This window comes from Astatotilapia calliptera, chromosome 14 (genome assembly GCF_900246225.1).
Source record: "Astatotilapia calliptera chromosome 14, fAstCal1.2, whole genome shotgun sequence".
Lineage (NCBI taxonomy): Eukaryota > Metazoa > Chordata > Actinopteri > Cichliformes > Cichlidae > Astatotilapia > Astatotilapia calliptera.
This window is the reverse complement of record NC_039315.1, coordinates 13,337,093-13,357,027: the sequence shown is the minus strand read 5'-3', so window position 1 is coordinate 13,357,027 and position 19,935 is coordinate 13,337,093. Positions and strand designations below refer to the sequence as shown.

At 39.9% G+C, this 19,935-nt stretch overlaps 2 protein-coding genes and 1 long non-coding RNA gene across 9 annotated transcripts; 1 reads left to right on the top strand and 2 right to left on the bottom strand.

The window, feature by feature from the left end:
* Positions 1-1,068: 1,068 nt before the first annotated feature.
* LOC113036664 (uncharacterized) lies at positions 1,069-3,139 on the bottom strand. 7 transcript variants are annotated; one of them, XR_003274478.1, is made up of 4 exons: positions 3,109-3,136; positions 2,877-3,001; positions 1,752-1,871; positions 1,069-1,519 (listed from the first exon to the last, which is right to left on the bottom strand). It is a non-coding gene; the product is annotated as an uncharacterized LOC113036664 (long non-coding RNA). The 7 variants fall into 7 exon arrangements; XR_003274480.1 differs by having other exon boundaries at positions 2,877-2,994; positions 3,109-3,129; XR_003274474.1 differs by lacking the exon at positions 2,877-3,001 and having other exon boundaries at positions 1,752-1,874; positions 3,109-3,139.
* A 2,207-nt stretch (positions 3,140-5,346) lies between these two features.
* On the top strand, positions 5,347-9,919 carry LOC113036803 (uncharacterized). Its single transcript, XM_026193309.1, has 6 exons — positions 5,347-5,574; positions 7,139-7,279; positions 7,401-7,493; positions 7,604-7,672; positions 8,138-8,255; positions 8,342-9,919. Exons 2-6 carry the CDS (start codon positions 7,181-7,183, stop codon positions 9,061-9,063), a joined length of 1,101 nt encoding a protein of 366 aa, XP_026049094.1. The 5' UTR covers positions 5,347-5,574; positions 7,139-7,180; the 3' UTR covers positions 9,064-9,919.
* A 4-nt stretch (positions 9,920-9,923) lies between these two features.
* On the bottom strand, positions 9,924-16,334 carry LOC113036802 (histone H4 transcription factor). Its single transcript, XM_026193307.1, has 10 exons — positions 15,995-16,334; positions 15,301-15,485; positions 14,018-14,244; positions 13,811-13,922; positions 13,579-13,731; positions 13,405-13,479; positions 12,930-13,050; positions 10,901-11,039; positions 10,678-10,802; positions 9,924-10,551 (listed from the first exon to the last, which is right to left on the bottom strand). The coding sequence occupies exons 2-10, from the start codon at positions 15,449-15,451 to the stop codon at positions 10,125-10,127; spliced, it is 1,530 nt and encodes a 509-aa protein (XP_026049092.1). The 5' UTR covers positions 15,452-15,485; positions 15,995-16,334; the 3' UTR covers positions 9,924-10,124.
* Positions 16,335-19,935: the final 3,601 nt, after the last annotated feature.

The window sequence follows — 19,935 nt, the reverse complement described above, 5'->3', positions numbered from 1 at the left end:
AATTCAGCCGAGCAACGCTCTGAGAAACTGCACTGCACAACACAGGCACTACCTCTCAGAGTGTAAAGGTCTCAGCTCATGACAGCACTGTTAGGAGCGTTGCCAGCAGAAAGTCCCTTTTCTCTAATAACAACATGGCAGCACAGCCCAGGTTTGCAAAGTCGCATCTGAATAAATTAGAATAAAGTGGAGGTGCTCAGCTGTAACAGACAGGGCAGAATATCAGCCTCACACTAACTTAAGCACAGTGGTGCTGATATGGGGTTGTTGGCCGGTCACAGAGCCTGGGTAGCAGGGCTGTGACAGAACTAGGGGCACAGAAGGGAAAAAAATAAAATTTCAGATTAAAGTTTAAATACTTGTTAAGAAGCTGTCTTGTGATATAAATCTTCTCTACTGCACGAGGCTGACCATCAGTTGTCTTTGCGTCTATCCACTGCCAGCCGTCTCATGTTGCGCAAATCTGCCAACTTTTCCAGGTTTGTTTGGGTTTTTCCTTCTGACCAGATGCAGCTCTTTGTGCCATCTCTTCCGAGCCATTATATTTATTACTACACTGTGTTTATGTGTTAAAAGATAAAATAATTTCTTTGTTATTGAAACTGATTCTGAAGCACACTTTCACAAACGTATCTATGCACGGCATTTCGTAGAGGGCTTCACAATTCTCTAAATATTATTTCGACTTTATTTGCAAAAAGAGCAATGGCATTTTTTTTTTCATAATGTGTCCCTAAGGCGCCTTTGTAGTCCAATAGCTAAAGCTTGGCCCAAATTGGGTCATCTTAAGGTTATTGTTAACAGTGGTTCTATAAGCTTCTGAATCATGGGGTAGGTAAGAATAAAATAGAATTAGTCTAGGAATTTAAAACTAATAATAACTAAAATATTAAGCAACATATATACATATACATGCTGACACTTTATATTTATTTTACGTCTAAAGCACTTTACACAAGAAAAAACAGGTGCAAATCAGAAAATCAAAGTGACGAATGAGCATTACCATAAAGGCAATTTAGGCATGAAGCTGATCACTAAAACTCAGAAAGGCTCTCTGAGAAAATGATGTGTTAACCTCCTGAGACCTGAGCTCCTGTTTGCATGGGAGGCGAGGTGAAATATAAGGCGCAGAAAGGCCTTAATAAATAACATTTACAGAATGTTTTAATCTGAACTATCCAGGGGAGAAAAATACATTTTTAATTTTAACACAATGGTGATCAGTCACACTGAAATCCTTAAAATATAATTAATCTCTGGAGTAAGGCATGTAAGTAATGAACAATAACAGGTTTCTGAGAAAGAGAAACTGAAAATTTAAACAGAAAGGACGCTCAGGTATATAAACAGTGGCACCAAAACGGTTAAAGTGGTTAACCACAAATGGTTCAGCGAGAACTTGGAAGTTCCTGTTTTGGCCTCCACCTCTGAGTTTTTCTTCTCTCTGCACTTGCTTCGTGTTTGTCTGATAGTTCTGCAGAAACAGGAACATCGTGAGGACACTGCGGGCCAATAACTGTTCAGATAGACGATAAAGCACATGATAATTTAAATATGTATTTTAGCAATAATAGTACTCAATAGTATTACAAAGCCATTTGTAATAGTATTTCAAATGGCTTTTTATGAGAGCTCCTAAAATCTGACCATTAGAAAAAGCATGTTGAATAATATGGTTATTGGCGCCCTCTGGTGGAGACAAAATGTAATGGTATGTAAACACTAATTCTTGTGCTGCCCACACAAACCTTCAGTCAAATCTCTGATCATCAAACAAGCATATATGTGAGCATTTCTTTTCCTCTTCTTTCATGTGACCATTTTAGGAGTCGCCTCAGTGGAACTTCTCTCACCTTATTCCTAACAGCCTGCTGAGAGAGAGAGAGAGAGAGAGAGAGAGAGAGAGAGAGAGAGAGAGAGAGAGAGAGAGAGAGAGAGAGAGAGAGAGAGAGAGATAGAGAGATAGAGAGATAGATAGATAGATAGATAGATAGATAGATAGATAGATAGATAGATAGATAGATAGATAGATAGATAGATAGATAGATAGATAGATAGATAGATAGATAGATAGATAGATAGATAGATAGAGAGATAGATAGATAGATAGATAGAGAGATAGATAGATAGATAGATAGATAGATAGATAGATAGATATAAATAAATAAATGATAATAATACTGTGACGTTTGTTTGTTTGACAGGGAACTGCTTGCAAAACGTCGCCATGACTGAGATCCCTTTAACAACTTCCAGTGTTCCTGTACAGCTGTGGAGGACAAAGAATGCCACATTTTACTTCCTAAAAACAATAAATAACATACTGAGTACCTTCAGCCTGCATTTCACTTTCCTGGTATACTCATCTGGGCTGTTGAACCAAAATCATGCAACTCCAGTGTCACACTTTTCAGCCTTGTGGCCTTTTTTGCAAGTTGTTATTTTTAGGAGCTCGTGAGTTTGCATGTTTCATGTAAAGTTAGCTTCTCATATTGTAGATTTTAATCAAGCTAATTATAATAATAATGCACTAGATGACAGAAATGGCTATACAGTAATGAAAAAAGTGAATATGGTTTTATGTACCAGACAGATTGAACAAACAGATGAAACTAAAAATGAAACCTAAATGCAGAAGCAGTGTCAAAAGTACACTCAGGATTCAGCAGCAATAGCTTGAAGTAATCATTTTCTGTATTACTTTAACAGTCTCTCACATGGTTGGCCCAGGAACTTTGGCCCACTCTTCTTTACAGCAATGCTTCAGTTCACTGATATTTATGTGTACTGGTTTATGCACAGGTCTCTTTAAGGTCCCACCACAGCATTTCAACCAGGCTGAGGTCTGGACTTTGACTCAGCCAGTGCAGCACCTTGATTCTTTTCTTTTTCCAGACATTTTCTTGTTGGAGCAAGCCTTTATCAGTCGGACACATGGATTTGCTGGGGCATCCACTCCTGGGAAAACTCCAGCATTGTGTTAACACACACCTGAAAGCTCCAGACCAGAAACAGACGAAACATCTGCTTTGATAGAGGTGCCCAGACCTGCTGAGGATCGGTTAACCAAGTGCATTCAATAGGCAGCACCCAGCTGCTACTTACCCTCACGATTCCTGTGGAAGCAGGACTTTCTTTTCTCATTTTGGCTTAGTTTGTGTTAAATAAATAACTATGGGGGAAGCTCATTTGGCGATTTAGATTTCAAACCACCATTTCACAGGCTCTGCAAACTAACACAGGTTTGTTTAATCAACCACCTGATTGGTGCCCAGACTCACACTGGGCAGAGCTGTGAAGGGAATTTTGTGTAAATACAAATAAAAATATACAGAAAAGGATTCTTATTCTAAAGAAATCTTCAAATCTGTTTTAATCAGTGAAAGGTTTTTAATAGCTAAAGTAGTCTTTGTGGCTCCATTCTGAAGAAGCGGCTTTAAGTTGTCTAATTAGTCTTGGCGCTTGAGGTTAAAAAGGGCAATAGATCGCTCGCTGAGTGAATAATGTTCAGTGCAGGAGCAGCTTTAACCCTGCCCACACTAACCGGATTTGGATGGTTAGTGAGAATGGAATTAGCTAATCGAGGAGAACATGTCATCCCAAAGCCTCATCCAATCATCGTCTTATGTTCTGCTTAATGGGATCCAATTGAAGGGTAGCACAATTTGTCTGGGGCCATTTGGGACATGGAGCTTGAGCCAGATGACAGAATTCAAAGAATCCGAGTATTTAACCCCATTTCATGTGGAAAGACGAACACTGGCGCTATACTGGGAGTAGATATGTTCGGAGCCAGCCAGTAGATTTTCTTATGTCATGTATGTCATATTAGCACTGACGCTGCTTCCATGTTGAGCCTCACAGTAACATCATGTGACCGCATGCTTCTTTCTGGCTGAAACTCTGTGTCAAAGTGGGGCAACTGATAGGTTTTTACAGAGTAACGCCATTTTCTGGATGATTCCAGCTTGTGTTGATAAGTGCTTAGTTTCAAAAAGATGTGACCACATAGTGCGTACTAGGACGCACTACTGTCCCAGGTGTTGGGTATGTTACGTTTTGTTTTTTGTTTTTATGTTACATTTTAAGTAAAAAGTGACTAAAGTAATTAATAATTGTGTAACTGTATTACTTACTTTATTATTTACTGTTTGGATTCAGATGTCTCTTTTTAAGTTATTAATGAAAATCTTTGAGTTCAGGAGTATTTTGACAACATAATACCTGTAAAAAAACAAAAACAAAGAGCATGAAAATACATGAACACAGCATCATCATGCATAGGGCTGACCTGCTTGCTGATATCAGCTCATTGGTGATAGGAAGTCACCAACCACTTCCTCCTAATGTGGGAATCAACCAACAGGGCCACTCCTGTACGTCATGATCATTGCCATCTAAAAGGAAGCGTGTGGCATACAGCACATGTGGCAAAGCAACTTCTTTCTCTGCTATGCTGTGCATGTAAAATTTATCAGTCTGGAGAATCTCATGTTAAAGATGGTATGTGAGCAGCATGCATGAAGCTCATGCTGTGAAAATAGAAAAGTGGCCTTGACCTTGAGCACAACTTGGGTACGGAAACATAATCGGGGGGCACATGCAGCCCGCTTTGATGTAAAATGGGTCGGACAAGTGAAGGTCCACCTGTTTAATTTTGTGCATGTAAATGTGTAACATTAAGAAAACAGTTCTGATAGCTCACTTTTATTAGTAACTAAACTTTCTGTAGTAGACGAAAAATGTATCCATTATGAAACTCCTGTGGTGTAGCATGGATGGCTGCGGGGGAGGTCTTTAACAGCAGAAAAAGCTGTAAGACTAAAAAAATTACACTTAAAAGTGCAAAGATTTATGGCCTCTTTCACCCTTTCATATGTTCCGAAGCCAAAGCCTATGCCGGGACAATTCTGGCCCCCAGACCTGATGTTTGACACCTTGCTCAAGGAGGAGCAGTGATTCTTTGTGACTTGTGACAGGACAGACAAACAGATGAATGGACACCTCGCAGTGTTATGGGTTCATCAGACAAGTTAAAAACGATCGATAATAGCTTGCAGTATTTAAATTTCATAATAAAGTTTAGTTTTGCTCACTAACAAAACATGTTTTATTAGTGTTGAAACCACATCGACCTGCTGAATATTTACACGTTGCGCTGTCCTGCACGGTGCTGGACGGGATTCTTTTAACAATAGAAATGGCTGGAGGTGCTGCAATTATTTGCACGCCAGATTTCCATTGTTTCTCTTTGTGAAATCCCTTCTGCTGCCACACAAGCTGTCTTTCCCTAAACTCAATCACAAAGATTTATATGGCTGATGGGATTAGTTTAAGCCATTAGGAGTAGTTAATGGTCTTTCCCGGTGTTGGTAAGTAACACTGACTAATTGACCAGGGCCAGCAGACAGCTGACACCGGTTCACAGCAACAAGTGGTTCCTGCTGACATGAAGTTAGGACCTGCAGAGGGACAACAAACAGGGTTCACGCTCCTGAATGCTCGGCTGAATTGATCTGGATTTTTTCCCCCACCATTTAGCTGAAATTTAAAAGGACTTGGTGCTCACAGGTAAGACTCATAAATGTATAAAACATACATGACTTTGGAAGGGAAAATGTCAAATATTAAATTGTGAGAGGGACCCCTGCTGTAAGACGGGGACAATTTAAATATTTTGAGAAGTATATGTAAATATACTTCTCAAACATAAAATTACATCTATTTTCCCCATGTTATGTTAATTATGTGATGATTCAGGTGATTAAATCAAATTAACTTGTGTTACAGTTGCTCTGGGACTGCAAGTGATAGCTGTTTTTCCATTTTTGTTCTGCTTTTTGACCAATAAACTGCCTGAAAACAGTAAAATGTTTCTTAGAAGTTTAGTTGATGATCATATAAAACGATGAAATATTAACATTAGATGAGGTGAATAAAACATTTCTCAGAAACGACCTTAACTGTTCAGCTGTCGTTTGTGCCAGTTTGTTTTACTAATGACATGTTAAAAAATAAAGGATGCAAATTAATAACCTTTTTTTTTCTGAGCATGAAAAAAAAGAGCACATGTCATGTCAGAGGCGAGCCCCGGTGCTATCTGTGCCCTCCGATGACACAGCAAGATGTTTCCAAAGCCTTATTCACTCTGTTTGCTGTTCGCCTAACAAACAGCTCCTTTATGAGATTAAAGGATTTCTGTGGCACGCTGACATGCACGAAATTTAGAGAACATAGGAGGTGTAGCCTCTCGCTAATCTTGTCTTTATGAGAAAGGAGGGATCAGGCTATTGGATTGCTGCAGCGAAGACAGGTTGTCGGAAAGGAGTACACCCGACTTTTTTTTATAGTTTTTAAATGTTTGTAGTCCCAGTGAGCAAAACTACAGAGCCCACTGTGCACTGCAAGCACAGAGACCAATACAGTTGTCTGCCACTGCGTTAATACTGTGTACAGGTTAATTACCTGTTGATATGAATGAAATAGGTGAGGACTGTCTTATGATCAGGTTATTTTCTGCTTCTTTCCTATGTGTCCCACATTTACAATAAATCACTAGAGATTAATTTTCTCTAATATTATATTCATCACTTTGCCTCCCATTCGCTAACAGCATTACTAATCATGTGTCCTTGAAACGGATGGATTTTAAATGAATTAAATGGATTGGCACACAAACTGCCTCAATTGGATTACCATCTGTGATGCAAGCTAACAAGATACAGTCATTTGCATGTGATTTGAAAAGCAAATTGCCTAAAAGGTTTACTCAATACTGTACAATATGTTTTAGAAAACATTCTTAATGGTTGGTGACCTTAAATCAAAAACCACAATGAACTGGAGATCAGGGAGCTCCGCAGTATCCAAAACTTCCCAGGAAAATCATCCTGTTTGAAAGTTCTCTGCAGTTTCAATATAAGAGACGGTGAAACGCTTTAAATGGGATTTTCTGATACTCTAAATGAAGCCAATTTACCAACATGTAAACAGATTTAGGGCAAGAAAACAAGGCTTATGTTGTGGTTAACTAACTTACCCTATAGTGTGAGACTTTAAAATCTCCTGCTCTACTGCATGCGATCTGCCATCTTAGCTCAGAAACTAAAACTGTCAATTGTTTCTGTCTCATCAGTCTGCTTCCTGCGACCACAGCCTGCTCCGTCAACTTCTCCACATGCATCAGAACATCCCCCGGCATGCCTTCACTCCCGTCCTGCAGCAGTCCTCGAGCATCCTGCCAAATCCAGCATTGATGGGACCTCAGGACAGAAATGTGAGATGTGATTACTTTAACTATCCTCATGTGAAGCTGCTCAGACTTGGAAGTTATTCCAGGCCCCTCGCCTGCTTTTACCTACTCCTCACTGATATCCATCTTTTACATCTTGCTACAGTTTAACACAAACCTGCCCGGACAAACAATGAGGACTTTCTTTGCACCCATCACAGCCTCGCACAGAGCAACAACTAGATCCTCTAACTCAACAGTGAGTAAAAAACTCAAGAATCTCAGTAACTAAAATATATAAAATGTTACTTCGCTTTCCTTTTAAATTGATGAAATTGTTTTCATTAAAATGAATGATTTCTTTTCCAGATACGAGGGAGATGGGGCGCACTGCACGTGTGTATTGCGTGGAAAATTTACCACCACAAACAACTCAAGGTGAGCGCTAAATAAATTTAATTGTTATTTTTTTATTGGGATTTGTGGTAGTTTTGAACGTCTCTACGTGTTTTGGGAGTTACGTGTGGAAGCATTGGTGATCCCATGCAGACTGTAGGCTCTGGTTCCTGCTCTCAGCTGACAGAAGTGGCACCCTGCGGTCTTCTGCCAGTCGCTCTGCTGTCGCCCATCTACTTTACGATTGGATTTGTTGTGTATTCAGAGATGCTCTTCAGCACCTCCTCATACTCTTATTTTGAGTGTAATTCATTTCCTAAGAGATAAACTACCTGAGCTTTATTGTTTTTCAGCTCAGAGGTATGTCACAATAATGCTGTTATTGTGAATTGTATTGCTCACAGTATTGTGAAAAGTTCGCAGAGGGATAATATTAATGGATCATACTGATCTTGAATTGCACAGCTGATTTGTCTGATAACCAACATGTAATATTTAATTTACCAGAAATTGCAACAAATGCACAGCAGTCAACAGGAGCTGACACCTGAGTGTCCTGCTAGCAGTCCCTCTGCCTCTGTGCAACAAAAGGAACTACACCAGCCGTGTGCACACCCATGTTCAGGTGAGTTTCACGCCAGCAATGATTAAGTAGAAATGTAGCACTGATCCTTTTCTTGGACTTAGACTCTTCATCTGAATTCTCTTCAGGTGGAAGTAAGAGTGAAACTACAAGCTGTGACTGTTCTGTCTCTGACCTTCAAATGCCTCCACCAGTGTCTACCCACAGCCGTGGGTACAGGGAGAAACTTGACTGTGAGAAGCAGGACCAGCACTCAACACCTGATAAGAAAGAGAAACACCAGATCCACCAATCTAGCCCAACAAAGAATTTACCTCATAAAGAGAAGTTCAGGGAATTAATAGTCACTTCTGACCTTGATGGCAGACACAGCGGATCGCTCGACAGGAAGAGGCAGTTTGAGTGTGAAGGCATCAACAAAGCAAAGAGAATGAGGCACGAAATGTCCAACAGTCCGTTTGGTTCTTCTCAGACTTTGCAGTATTATCCATCTCCATTCATGACAACTTATACACATCCACCAGCACACAACATGCAAGTGCAACACACTAACATGAGTGATTGCTCTTTCCTGTATCCTAACAGCATTAGATTTAACGCGTCTTATCCAGACACCAAGACGCATCCCTGCCAGACTTCTTCATGGGAGACAATGAGGGACACACACAGTTTCCATTTTAGGAAACACACCCTTAAAGACTACTCACTGAATACCTGCAAGGCAATCAGGAAACCTCTTGTAGCAAGAGGTATCACGTCACCTCTTTATTTCCTTCGAGTGAGGGAGACACTTCTGTCGAGAGAAGTGTCAACACCGCTGCAGACGCCAGCGGCCTCATACTGGCTCTGATGCAGTATTGGGACCCTGAGTCTCCAGAGTAGGCTCAGAAAGGGAGAGCTCACATTCTCAAATTTCATCTCTCACTTCAGTTTTATTTATACCGAGCCAAATAAAAACAGTCACCTCAAGGCACTAGGAATCTCTGAGTAATCAGCCAGAGTGGGAGAAAGCACCTCTGACAGAACCAGGTTCATCGAGGGCAAGCATGTCCTGGAACTGGGTGAAGTGAAGGAAAAATTAAGGATAATGGAAAAAACAGCAACATTTCAAACTCTTAAAGACATAAAACAATGGCTTATAAATGCATGTTGAATGTTTTCAAGGAAGGTCTCCCAGCAGTCTGAGCCATTTGCTTCATAGCTGAAGGGTTGATCCAGCTCTGAATGTAAGCTTAACCTAAAAGCTAAGTTTAATCCAATCTTAAAAGCAGACTGGGTTCCCTAACTCAAGCTGGGAGCTGGTAACAGAGATCATTAGGACATGATGGGTACTATGAGGTATTTAAAAATATATATTTACAGCGCCTGTCTTGTGTTCACTGGTCATTTAGGTTTCTGTGGTACTCCACAGTGAGCAGCACTGATTATTTACACCTTAAAGTGTAAGCAGATTCATGTTCATGTGCTTACTTTTTTTAAGTTGGGCTCAGGTTGGCCTCTAAAAAAAAAACCTGGAAAATGAAAAACTGCCGATTTATGGAGTTTATGGAGATTCTGTCTGTAAGACTGTATTTTGCACATAAGCTTTGAGCTAAATGCTAAAAGTGAGGATGTATGAATAGATGTGGATTAACCCTCATTAGCATCCCTAAAACCACAAAGAGACACAAAAACATGGCACGATCTTTTCTTGTTTCAAAAATGTATTTAACTGTGTAACAATAAAATTCAACAAAGGTCACAACAAAAAATAAAGTCTTCGGAATTCAGTGCCTGGAGAACATTTCATGGAACAAGCTTTCTAGTGCTTTTAACTCTTCCCCCATTCATAAAAACTTTAACAGAAATTTTTATTAATTGCATAAAGCCTACACTGGGTGTGGGTCATCTGACCCAGTGCACAGTGAACACTTAAACCACATCCATGCCGAGGCCCCTCGCAACCTCCGTCAGAGCCTGGACTGCTCCGGAAGCCCCAAAACCATCACAGTCCTCCTGCATCAGTCCTGCAGACTCGTCCTCAATGTGAGGAATGGTGCTCATCACACAGTAGACAGGAGAGTCGCTGCCTCTGGGGCTGGCTTGAGATGACATGTCCTCACCTCCTGAGAACTCTGAGGAGTAGGAGGAGCTGGAGGAGGGCGAGGAGGATCCTGTGGGAGAGCTTCGGCCGCTCTCCAGCGTGACAACAGCGCTCTCGTCCTGACTGCTGCCACTCAGACTTTTCTGAAGGCTCTGAGGCTTCTTGGCCATGTTCTTCATGATCTCCTTTGTCACTTCAACAGTCTCAAAGCGCACCATATTTAACTTCAGGAAACCATCGACATCCTTCCTGTACCTGTATGACAGGAGAGGAGAGGAATCCATTTGAGTTTTTACTTTTTTTCAGCTCTACTTAAATTATATTCGTCGCATCCAGAGGACTGTAAAGCAGAGAGGATGACTATTACCACAGGTGACTCACCTAAAGCGGGAATGTCCAGAGGGCCACTTCAGCTCATGCTTCTTACGAAGGTGAAGTGTAAGAGTGTAACACCAAGAGAACACCTTATCACAGATATGGCATTTATATTTAGCCATTCCCCCAACCTATTGGTCATCAACAAAAAACCATTAGTATATCTACAGTCACAGCAGGCTGAGATGATCTGACCAGGTAATATGTTGGACGACACTGTGTTACAAACCTCATGGACTCTCTTGAAGTGCTGGCTCATTGTTTGGAACGTATGACAAGTATAATCACAGCCCTCCACTGTACAGCTGTACATGGTGCCCTCATTGTGAACCTCTGTGTGCTTCTGCAGATCGCGCTGGTTCTTAAATCTGTGGGGAAATAAAGATGGAAACAGTTAAAATTACTGGCGACTGTAGCTTTTACCCCTCAGCCTCCCTGTAGATGCACCTCTGGTATAAATGTAAAAATCCAAAGTGATTTTCAGAATAGTTGACCTCACTGAGATTCCAACCTGAGGGAGATTTGGTGTCAATTTCAAATACTTGGTGACATCTTTTTCGAGTTATCGCATTTGCAAGATCTTTAGAAACCTTGAGGACCAAGTCACTGAGTTTCAAAGTCATCTGAGACTTTTTGTAGAATCACTTATGGTATGAATTTAAAAATCCTGTCGCCTCCTTTTTTGTATTCACAAATTTGAATGTCCAAGCCGCCTGCACAGCAGGGTTACGACAGCACCCCATCAGCCTTTCAAGGCTGAGGGGTAAAAACTGATTTTGGTAATAAAGATGTGGCTCTAGCAGCATTCTCACTCACATGTCACATGTTTGAGCCTCTTACTTCTTACTTACTTATAGTTGTTTACATTTTCAATACAGATGAGTCAAAAATTGCACTGCTACTTAAAAAGTCCCATATTATGGCCCGTTTCTACCCTCATGTGTTCTATTAATATCTTTTTCAAGTTTCAGCTAAAAAATACCTCACAGGTCACTAATTCTTCCCCACCTTTATACCCCTGCTTTTAACTCATCTCCTAACAGGGCGTATCTGGGGGCTTTAAAAGCAAACGAGCTGCTGTGCGACTGAGCTCCAGCCAGGAACAGTCACAGCACACAGCTCTACTGAGTATATAAAAGAAATAAAATTACACACTGCAGAGTTTTTCCTGGCTCGAAATGGGCTGTTCTGAGGGATGAATATGCACATAAGCAGGACTGGTCAGCATAGGCAGTAAAGTCTGTGTTACTGAACAGAAGTGCCTGCATTTTCCTGTTCTTTGTGGTTACTTCATACATAAAAATGTCTATTGTGCTTGAGTAAACAACACCCCAAATGAAACAGAAACAGTTACAAACATCTGTATGTCAATCCTGCTGGTTCTCCTTTGGGGGAGGGTCAGTTGGAGACGATGATTAGGCTGTTCTGACATCACAGGAGGCTGCAAACCAATATATCTCATACAGAGACATAAATGATTGAAAGACAATAAAACAAGGAACTGGTTTCTTTTTTCACATTTTGTGGCTCTTTCTTTAAAAACCCCTTTAAACACAATATTTTAACGAACCTTTCCTAATAGTTTGGTTAAGGTCTTATTAGGAGAATTCCTTAAAGGGTATACAATATTTTTAAGGCACGACTAAAGACTGGTTACATTTGAAGCAGATATTAAAGGGAGTATTTTGACTAAAAACATATAATAAAAAGATCCTGAGCTCATTTCCAGCTCCCATTTTTGTTCTTTGACTCTATACTAGAGTAGCTTTGCATAAATCACAGTTAAGAATAATCCCTGTTTGTTATATACCAGGCCCATGGTGCACCCACTTTGTTCTTCCTCAGTCTGAAAGACCTTTTTTAGCGAATCCTGTATTCACAAACAGAGCTGTGTACCTGAGAGCACCATGTTAAGGATACTGACAAGCTAAGAGCAGAAAACTGTGAGAAATCAAGCATTTAAAGTCACATGGGTTTTTGCCTCACAGGGATTACTTACACATACACAAACTGAAGGAAATAATGAGTGAGCTGGAATGAAAACTTCCTTGTGACTTTGGATGTGAAAAATGCTACATGGTTCCTCACAAATACACGATTTAAGACGTTAATGATAAAAAAAATTTATGGAAGAGAATTTTACTGAAATAGCTGAAACTTGATAACCCAGCTTTCGCTGCCAGATTAAAGAAAACGATGGAGTTAAGAGTGTGTTTGCTGTTAACTGAACACTTGATGAGCTGTGTTGGAGGATCTACCTTTTGTCACAGAAGTCGCACGGGAACGGACGCTCATCACAATGGCGGAACCTGATGTGGATCTTCAGAGCAGCCAAAGTGGTGCAGGTCATGTCACAAAAGGGACACTTCACCTGATTCACTGAGAGTAAAAAGAAAAAAAAGGCGGGCAATGCATGTAACAGATGATCAAACTGAGTCAGAGATCCACCATGGATCTATTAACGTTTAATAACTAACAGATCACAAAGAAACTGAAATAGATCAGATTTTGTACACCTGACCAACCAAATGACATAACTCAGTACAAAATAAGAGCTCAATGAATACAAATCTAAAGACCACACAGTAGGGAGCTTGACAACAGAAACAAAAGAAAATCTGTAGCAATGTGCGATAAACTGCTCATAAACCGCTCTCTCCATTTCTAATATTTCAAGACAAACAGCCATAAAAACAATTTAATCCCAAAAGAAAATTTAGGAATAAAACTCACCATGCTGACGAACATGATCCCGCAAAAGCCTCTCGCTGGAAAAAGCTTTCCCACAGTGTTCACAAACCAGCGTCTCTGTTAGGATAAGTACACATACAAACATCAGCAATAAGGCGGCGCAATTAAAACATCAACATCACAGAAATTTAATGCGAGCTTAAGCGTCCGTCTCACCTACTGGCTCAGCTTGCCTGTGCAGGTGGTCAAACAGCTTTGTGTTGCTGGAGAACATGCTGCCACACGTAGGACAGGCGACAAGGCGCTCCTGAGTATGGCTCCGCATATGTTCCCTCAAACGGTATCTGATCTTGAAAAAGGCGTCGCAGCCTGTGAACAAAACGGGAAATGTCACACGGTGTCCAAGGAGATAGCGTCTCACGAACGTTTAAAAAACTCCCGGTCGTACCTGCCCACTGGCAGAAGAGCGCCTGCTGTTGTTGAGGCAGAGACTGTGGTTCAGCACTTTCTATGTGGTTGTCCACATGTCGATAGAACCACTCAGGATTATTAAATGTACACTTTAAAAAAGAAAACAAGGAAAAAATAAATAAATCCCATGATAATATATCAATCGTTTAGTGAAGACTGGATAACTTAAATGAAAAATACGTACATCACATTGCTCCCACTGGCAAACATATCCGTCTGATCCTTCAGGGACCAGATTGTTGCTGTGCATGCCTTGATTGCAGCTGGGAAGATCTGGACGGGACTTGAGCAGCTGTGACCCAATGAACTTGAGCTTCCCATGGTAGTTGTGGAAATAAGCATGGACCTCCAGCTCTGCAGGGCTACCCATGGAGAGAAATTCACATCCATTCCAGAGACAAGCATATTCATCTAACGAAAGAAAGAAAGAAAGAAAGAAAGAAAGAAAGAAAGAAAGAAAGAAAGAAAGAAAGAAAGAAAGAAAGAAAATCAGTAATTATTGCAATGTCATTACAGAATGTTTAAAGCAACTTTAAAAACTTTAAAGCACCCACATGTCCAATAACATGAAAACCAGATTAACCGTGATCAGCATGAGGTTGAGAAGTATCCCATCGTATAGTCTGGTGTTGAGCAGAGACAGTTGCTGTCACAAAATAAAAATAAAACCATGTACCGGCAAAATCTGACTGTAGCTACAAAAGCAGTTTTACTTGTGACTCAAATGAAGCAGGGGGCTTTTTAGTGCACTCTGCAGCACTGCCATTCGTAGCATTTGTAATATAAGCAGGTTATGGTTAGATGATGCAGAGATGACTGGTAGGGGTGAGTGATTAAAATAAGCATTTACCAGTAAAATAGTACAGACATCACAAAAAATTCTAATAATCACAATTAGTTTAATCCATAAACTTGCCACTTTCATGATTTTTCTTTTTTTTTTTTGCATATTTGTTTCAGATCATCAAACTAATTTTAATATTAGCTAAAGACAATCTAATATCTACAAAGGCAGTATTACTGAATCACCAAAATTACTCTAAGAGCGCCTCAGCGACTCATCCAAGAGGTCACAAAAGAACCCAAAACAAGAAAATGTGCCACAGCCTGGCCGATGGAGGGACAAAAGTATAAGAGAGGATGAGCTGAAAGGAAAAACAAGAGAAATGCTGCAAAACAGAAAACAGCACAATGATATTTTTTTATCTCTGTAATCTTGTCCATATAAATCACTGTAAGCCAAAATTTACTTTAAATGACAATAAAATCCAATCCCTTGCACTGATCTACACACAACCACAATGAGAGTTCAGTAACAGAAGCACCTCTTTGTAATATTCAACAGGCATATTTAAACTGGACAACACTTGGACCAAACACTGACCATTAAACCCCATGCTAATAAACTAAATGTGCTGCCCAACAAAAGCTGACCCCTCGCCCACCCCTGCACGCAAAATCGCTTACCCAGCTCCTCCAGGGCATCGTTGTCCCCCAGGTAGTCCTTCAAATGCAGACACATGTGGTCGCTGAGCTCCTCCATGGAGCGGCCCGTGAAACTGCACGAACCCCACTCACAGACCACCTCAAAGTTCCCGAGTCTCTTTGTTGTCATCATGTCGTTGAGTCCTGTGAGCTCAGCCCCTCACACCCTAACCAGCCACACAGAAAGTAGGCACATATGTTTAACCCAGAGAGAAAAGGAAACGTTAAACTACGACATCTAAACTACTAAAGACGCCGTTTTGCTAGTTAGCATGTGCTAACGAGGACTGATGGTGTCATGGAAACTGAAACATGTCTGTAAATGTTTGAAGAGTCATTAGCTGAAGTTAGCGCCAAAGCTCTCACTATCTGACTGAATGAGTAACTAAAACCACATCAAAACATATATTTTTAAAATATATATTTTTGGTCATAACAGTTAATGAGGCCGTTCACACCTAACAACAGTTTACTTCATCCTTAAGAAGTTGTGTTTGTGCAGATGATGTTTATCTGGCTAACAGATTAGCTCCCGCGAAACCTGTCACAGGTCTGTGCTCTTTATCCGACTTTTCCTAAATTAATACAGCTTGTACATTTTAACCCGGGATTGTATAAATTCATACTGTTGTTTCTAACTCTAGTGATACACAAGTTTTTCATAAATGTTTCTTACAGCAGTTAATATCACTTTGTGCAGCAGATCTGAGCTCCTCCTTGCGCTTCCCTCCTCTCAGCTTGTTTGGCTTTGTTTATTTCCTGTCGCTTCTTCTTCGTTTATTATTAAAACTGTGCCGGGAAAGCTGAGCATATCGCCACCTACTGCACTGGAAACCGCAGCAAACTAAAGCCTGAAGTAAATAGCGTTTTGTTTTTATACACTTCTTATTATTATTATCCCCTCTTCTGCTTCTTCTTTTTCTTCTTCTTCTTTCAGCTTCTCTCTTTAGACGGTCCCACAATGGATTATCTACATCTATCTCTCTATCCTTCTATCACAAATCACCCCTGAAGCTCATCTACACCCACTCCACCCTGTCTGCACTCTCTTCTTCTCTGGATGACTGATTCCAGGTATTTAAACTCATCCAGCTCGAATTTTATGGCATTATTTTTGTGCCACGCCATAAAATTTCAATTTGAAATAAATACATAAACTCAAAGAAAGGTGAAAGAAAAGAAAAATTGTTTCTTAATTTCTTAAAATAAATCCTCACATTTATGAGAAAAATGTATTTTGTAGTGAAGGAACAAGTCAACCCTTCCCTTTGTATCCTAAAATTAACTTTAAAAAGGTCCAATTCTAGACCTCCTTAAATGCTGTGATGATATCATGATTTTGGGCTACAATTAATATTTCTTTATTGTATCAGACTAAATATATAAATATAATTTAATGTGGTTATTTACTGCAGGGATAATACACACTCCACACACACACAAATATACATTATTTTAATTTGTTCTTATCTTGTATTTACATTTTAATATCCATAAAACATAAAATAACAAGATCCTCGGAATGAATATGGAGTAGTATGGTTTAGTTACGGAGTTTCATTTAAGTAAAAATACTAATAAAATACTTCAGTACCTGCCCTGAGTTCACTTAAAGTACCATTTAGGAAAGTATAAAAAAAGAGCATAAAATAGTCACAAACATAAAATATTTTATATCATAAGATTATTCATATGCGGTTTAAATTCAGCCAGTTTAGTTTAGTTTAGATGTTGTAATCAACTTTTTAGAAAAACTATATATACATTTCTATATTAATTGATCAGCTCAGTTATGATTTTATAGTAAAAGAATCTCAACCCTGTGTTTAAGTAGCACCACTGATAACCTCGGAAAGCCTTCTGTCTTCTTTGTTCCTTCTTTGGCAGTGCAGTTAAACCACAGCTCTTATGTCTGTTTTTATCTGTAAACGCCAGACCAAACTCCTCCCAGGAAGTGACAACAACTTCTCCTCCACCCTGTCAGCATTTCCTCCAGACACAGAGTGTGAACAAAGAAACAGACCTGTACAATAAGGACTGCCGTGATCAAGCTATTTCACGTGCAGTGGACGGATTAAATGATAGCAGTAATTTTCACTGTTAAATAGTCCTCTCTTGTATAAATTCAGAAATGTTTCCTGTCAGTCTGAAAATCATCCATGCATGCAACTTTATTCTTTATTTTATTCACTTTATTTATCTGGAATGATTTTGATCTTTGACCAAAATCTCTGCATTTTTTCTAGTGTGGTTGATAATTATGACCCAGGCTTAATTATTCCCCTTCTGTTGTGCTGTACTATACTGCATCCTTACACTGGGAAGGTTTCACATGTTGTTAATAGACAGAAAAGAGATGATTTACACCTGAAGGAACTGGTTATCCCTACCAGCCTGAGAAAGCCCTTAATGCCAACAGAAACAGGAAGCCACTGTAAGCAGAAGGAAACCTGAGATCAGCCTGCAGCCACCTTTCAATCAAGGCTCACAAGGTTCACTGTCAGATTGTGCCATAGATCCCCTCCACTAGAGGTCATGATTTGCTGACCGTCAGTCCTTTGTCTGTCAAAGAAATACAATATTTTCACAAGAGTGCGTGTCTCCTAAAGTGAAGTCAGTGCTACACTAATAAAGTTGCTCAGTGTTGCACAAAATGCAGGTATTCATAACAGCAGCCTTATACTGTGGTGCGCATTCAAGGTGATTCATTCCTCTGTGTTGTCAAAAATGAGCTGCTATAAAACGAATAAAGTGGGAAATCATCGGCAGTCTCTTCTGTGCTGTGAATATTTAATACAAATATTGTACATGCCATTTCCCCCACACATGCATTCAAGCCTAAACCCTTTTTACTGTCACAGCTCCTGTTTTGTTTGTGACGGTCACTGAAGTTTATTGTTTCCACCATAATGAACTTCAAAAATATACAATACAATATAATAAGAATATATAATATAATAAGAACTCTTACTTGCACCAACAGTACAATATAGGGAGGGACCATGACCAGCCACAAATGTGTTTTAGGGCAGGGGGGGTGGGCAGAGCCTAGGCAGCTCCAGCGCCATTGCTGATCTCTTATTCAATATTTCATGCTGCTCTGCAAACACGAGGGCCCATAACGACTGAATTATTGATGCAGATTTATGTCAGGATGACTGATTCACAGGAAAATGACCACCAGACACCAAAAAGGATGATAAAGGGATAAATGAATGTTTCTTTCCAGTCTTACATCTGCCCTTTCATGATTTTATTAACAGTGAGTGTTTTGTTTTCAGATGAGAGCACTTTGGCTAGCTTGTTTAAACTGAACTGAACGATGCTCGCATAAAATATATTTATGCAACCTTTAAATGGCTCTCAATTTTACCAGAGTTTGGAGGAGGGAACATCTGCAGAGCACAAACTGTAAGGTCAACAGAAAACCACAAAATCCAGACTTGAAGGAGAATGTCTCAGATTTCTCTTCTGGAGAAATGCAAACCAGCAACACTGAAGTTAAATAGCAATTCAGTACTCTTGCTTAATTATTTAGTTCGAGCCTTGGCACAGATACCCTAAGTTTTCAGTTGACTTGGCTTTCTTTGGAAATTCTTCAAGATACAAGTATCTCTTGATGTACAAAATAATATTTTAGGAGGTTAGATGTAAGTTGTAGAAAGATATTTCAAAGAAAACATGAGTAACCACACAGATTTATCATCATTTCATTTCTTCTGGACTTCCCCTCCTTGCATTTTTATGTCAGTCTACACTGGCCACTTTATAAGGTACAGAAAGCTAGTGCTAACCCCTTTTGCCTTCAGAGTTGTCCTTATTCTCGGCATACATTCAATAAGGAGCTGGAAAAAAGGATATTTGATACGAAAGCATCACAGAGTTGCTGCAGATTAGTCGACTGCACATGTGTGATGTTGATCTCCTGTTCCACCAGATCCCAAAGGTGCTTTATTGGATTGAGATCTGGTGAGTGTGGAAGCCAGTTGAATACAGTGAACCCCATGTTCAAGAAACCAGTTTACGATGATTTAAGGTATGTGACATGCCGCATTATCCTGCAGGAAGCAACCATCAGAAGATGGGTACACTGTGGTCATAAAGGGATGGACTTGGTCAGCAACATTAATTGGGTTGGCTTTGGTGCTTAAATAATGCTCATTTGGTTACCAATGGGAAACAAAATGTGCCAAGAAAATATCCCCCTTACCATTACACCACCAGCAGCCTGAACTGTTGATACAAGGAAGGATGGATCCATGATTTCATGTTGTTTGTACCCAATTCTTAGCCTAACTCACCAGACATGGACACGTGTTACCAATGTTTTATGGTTTAATTTCTGAACTGTAGCTTCAGTTTCATGACAGGAGTCATGTTATCTTCTGCTGCTGTAGCCCATCTGCTTCAAGGTTTGACATGTTGTGCATATTCAGAGATCCTCTTCTACATACCTTGATTGCAATAAGTCTTTTTGAGCTGTTGCCTTCCTTCCTTTTCTCTGACCTCTGGATATTTGTGATAATGAGCAGCTGAACAGGTGTACCTAACAAAGTGGACAGTGACTGTATATGAAATTTACTTAACAGGATAAGCTGTTGCATTTTAATAAACACT

Bases quoted from the DNA above. Each gene is read 5' to 3' on its own strand.
- LOC113036803 (XM_026193309.1), top strand. From the start codon at position 7,181: ATGCATCAGAACATCCCCCGGCATGCCTTCACTCCCGTCCTGCAGCAG. The intron at 7,280-7,400 runs GTGAGATGTGAT...ATCTTGCTACAG, and splicing joins TGGGACCTCAGGACAGAAAT to TTTAACACAAACCTGCCCGG. The intron at 7,494-7,603 runs GTGAGTAAAAAA...TTTCTTTTCCAG, and splicing joins CTAGATCCTCTAACTCAACA to ATACGAGGGAGATGGGGCGC.
- LOC113036802 (XM_026193307.1), bottom strand. From the start codon at position 15,451: ATGATGACAACAAAGAGACTCGGGAACTTTGAGGTGGTCTGTGAGTGG. The intron at 13,051-13,404 runs GTGAGTTTTATT...TTTTACTCTCAG, and splicing joins GGATCATGTTCGTCAGCATG to TGAATCAGGTGAAGTGTCCC. The intron at 10,552-10,677 runs GTGAGTCACCTG...CCTGTCATACAG, and splicing joins TCTGGACATTCCCGCTTTAG to GTACAGGAAGGATGTCGATG.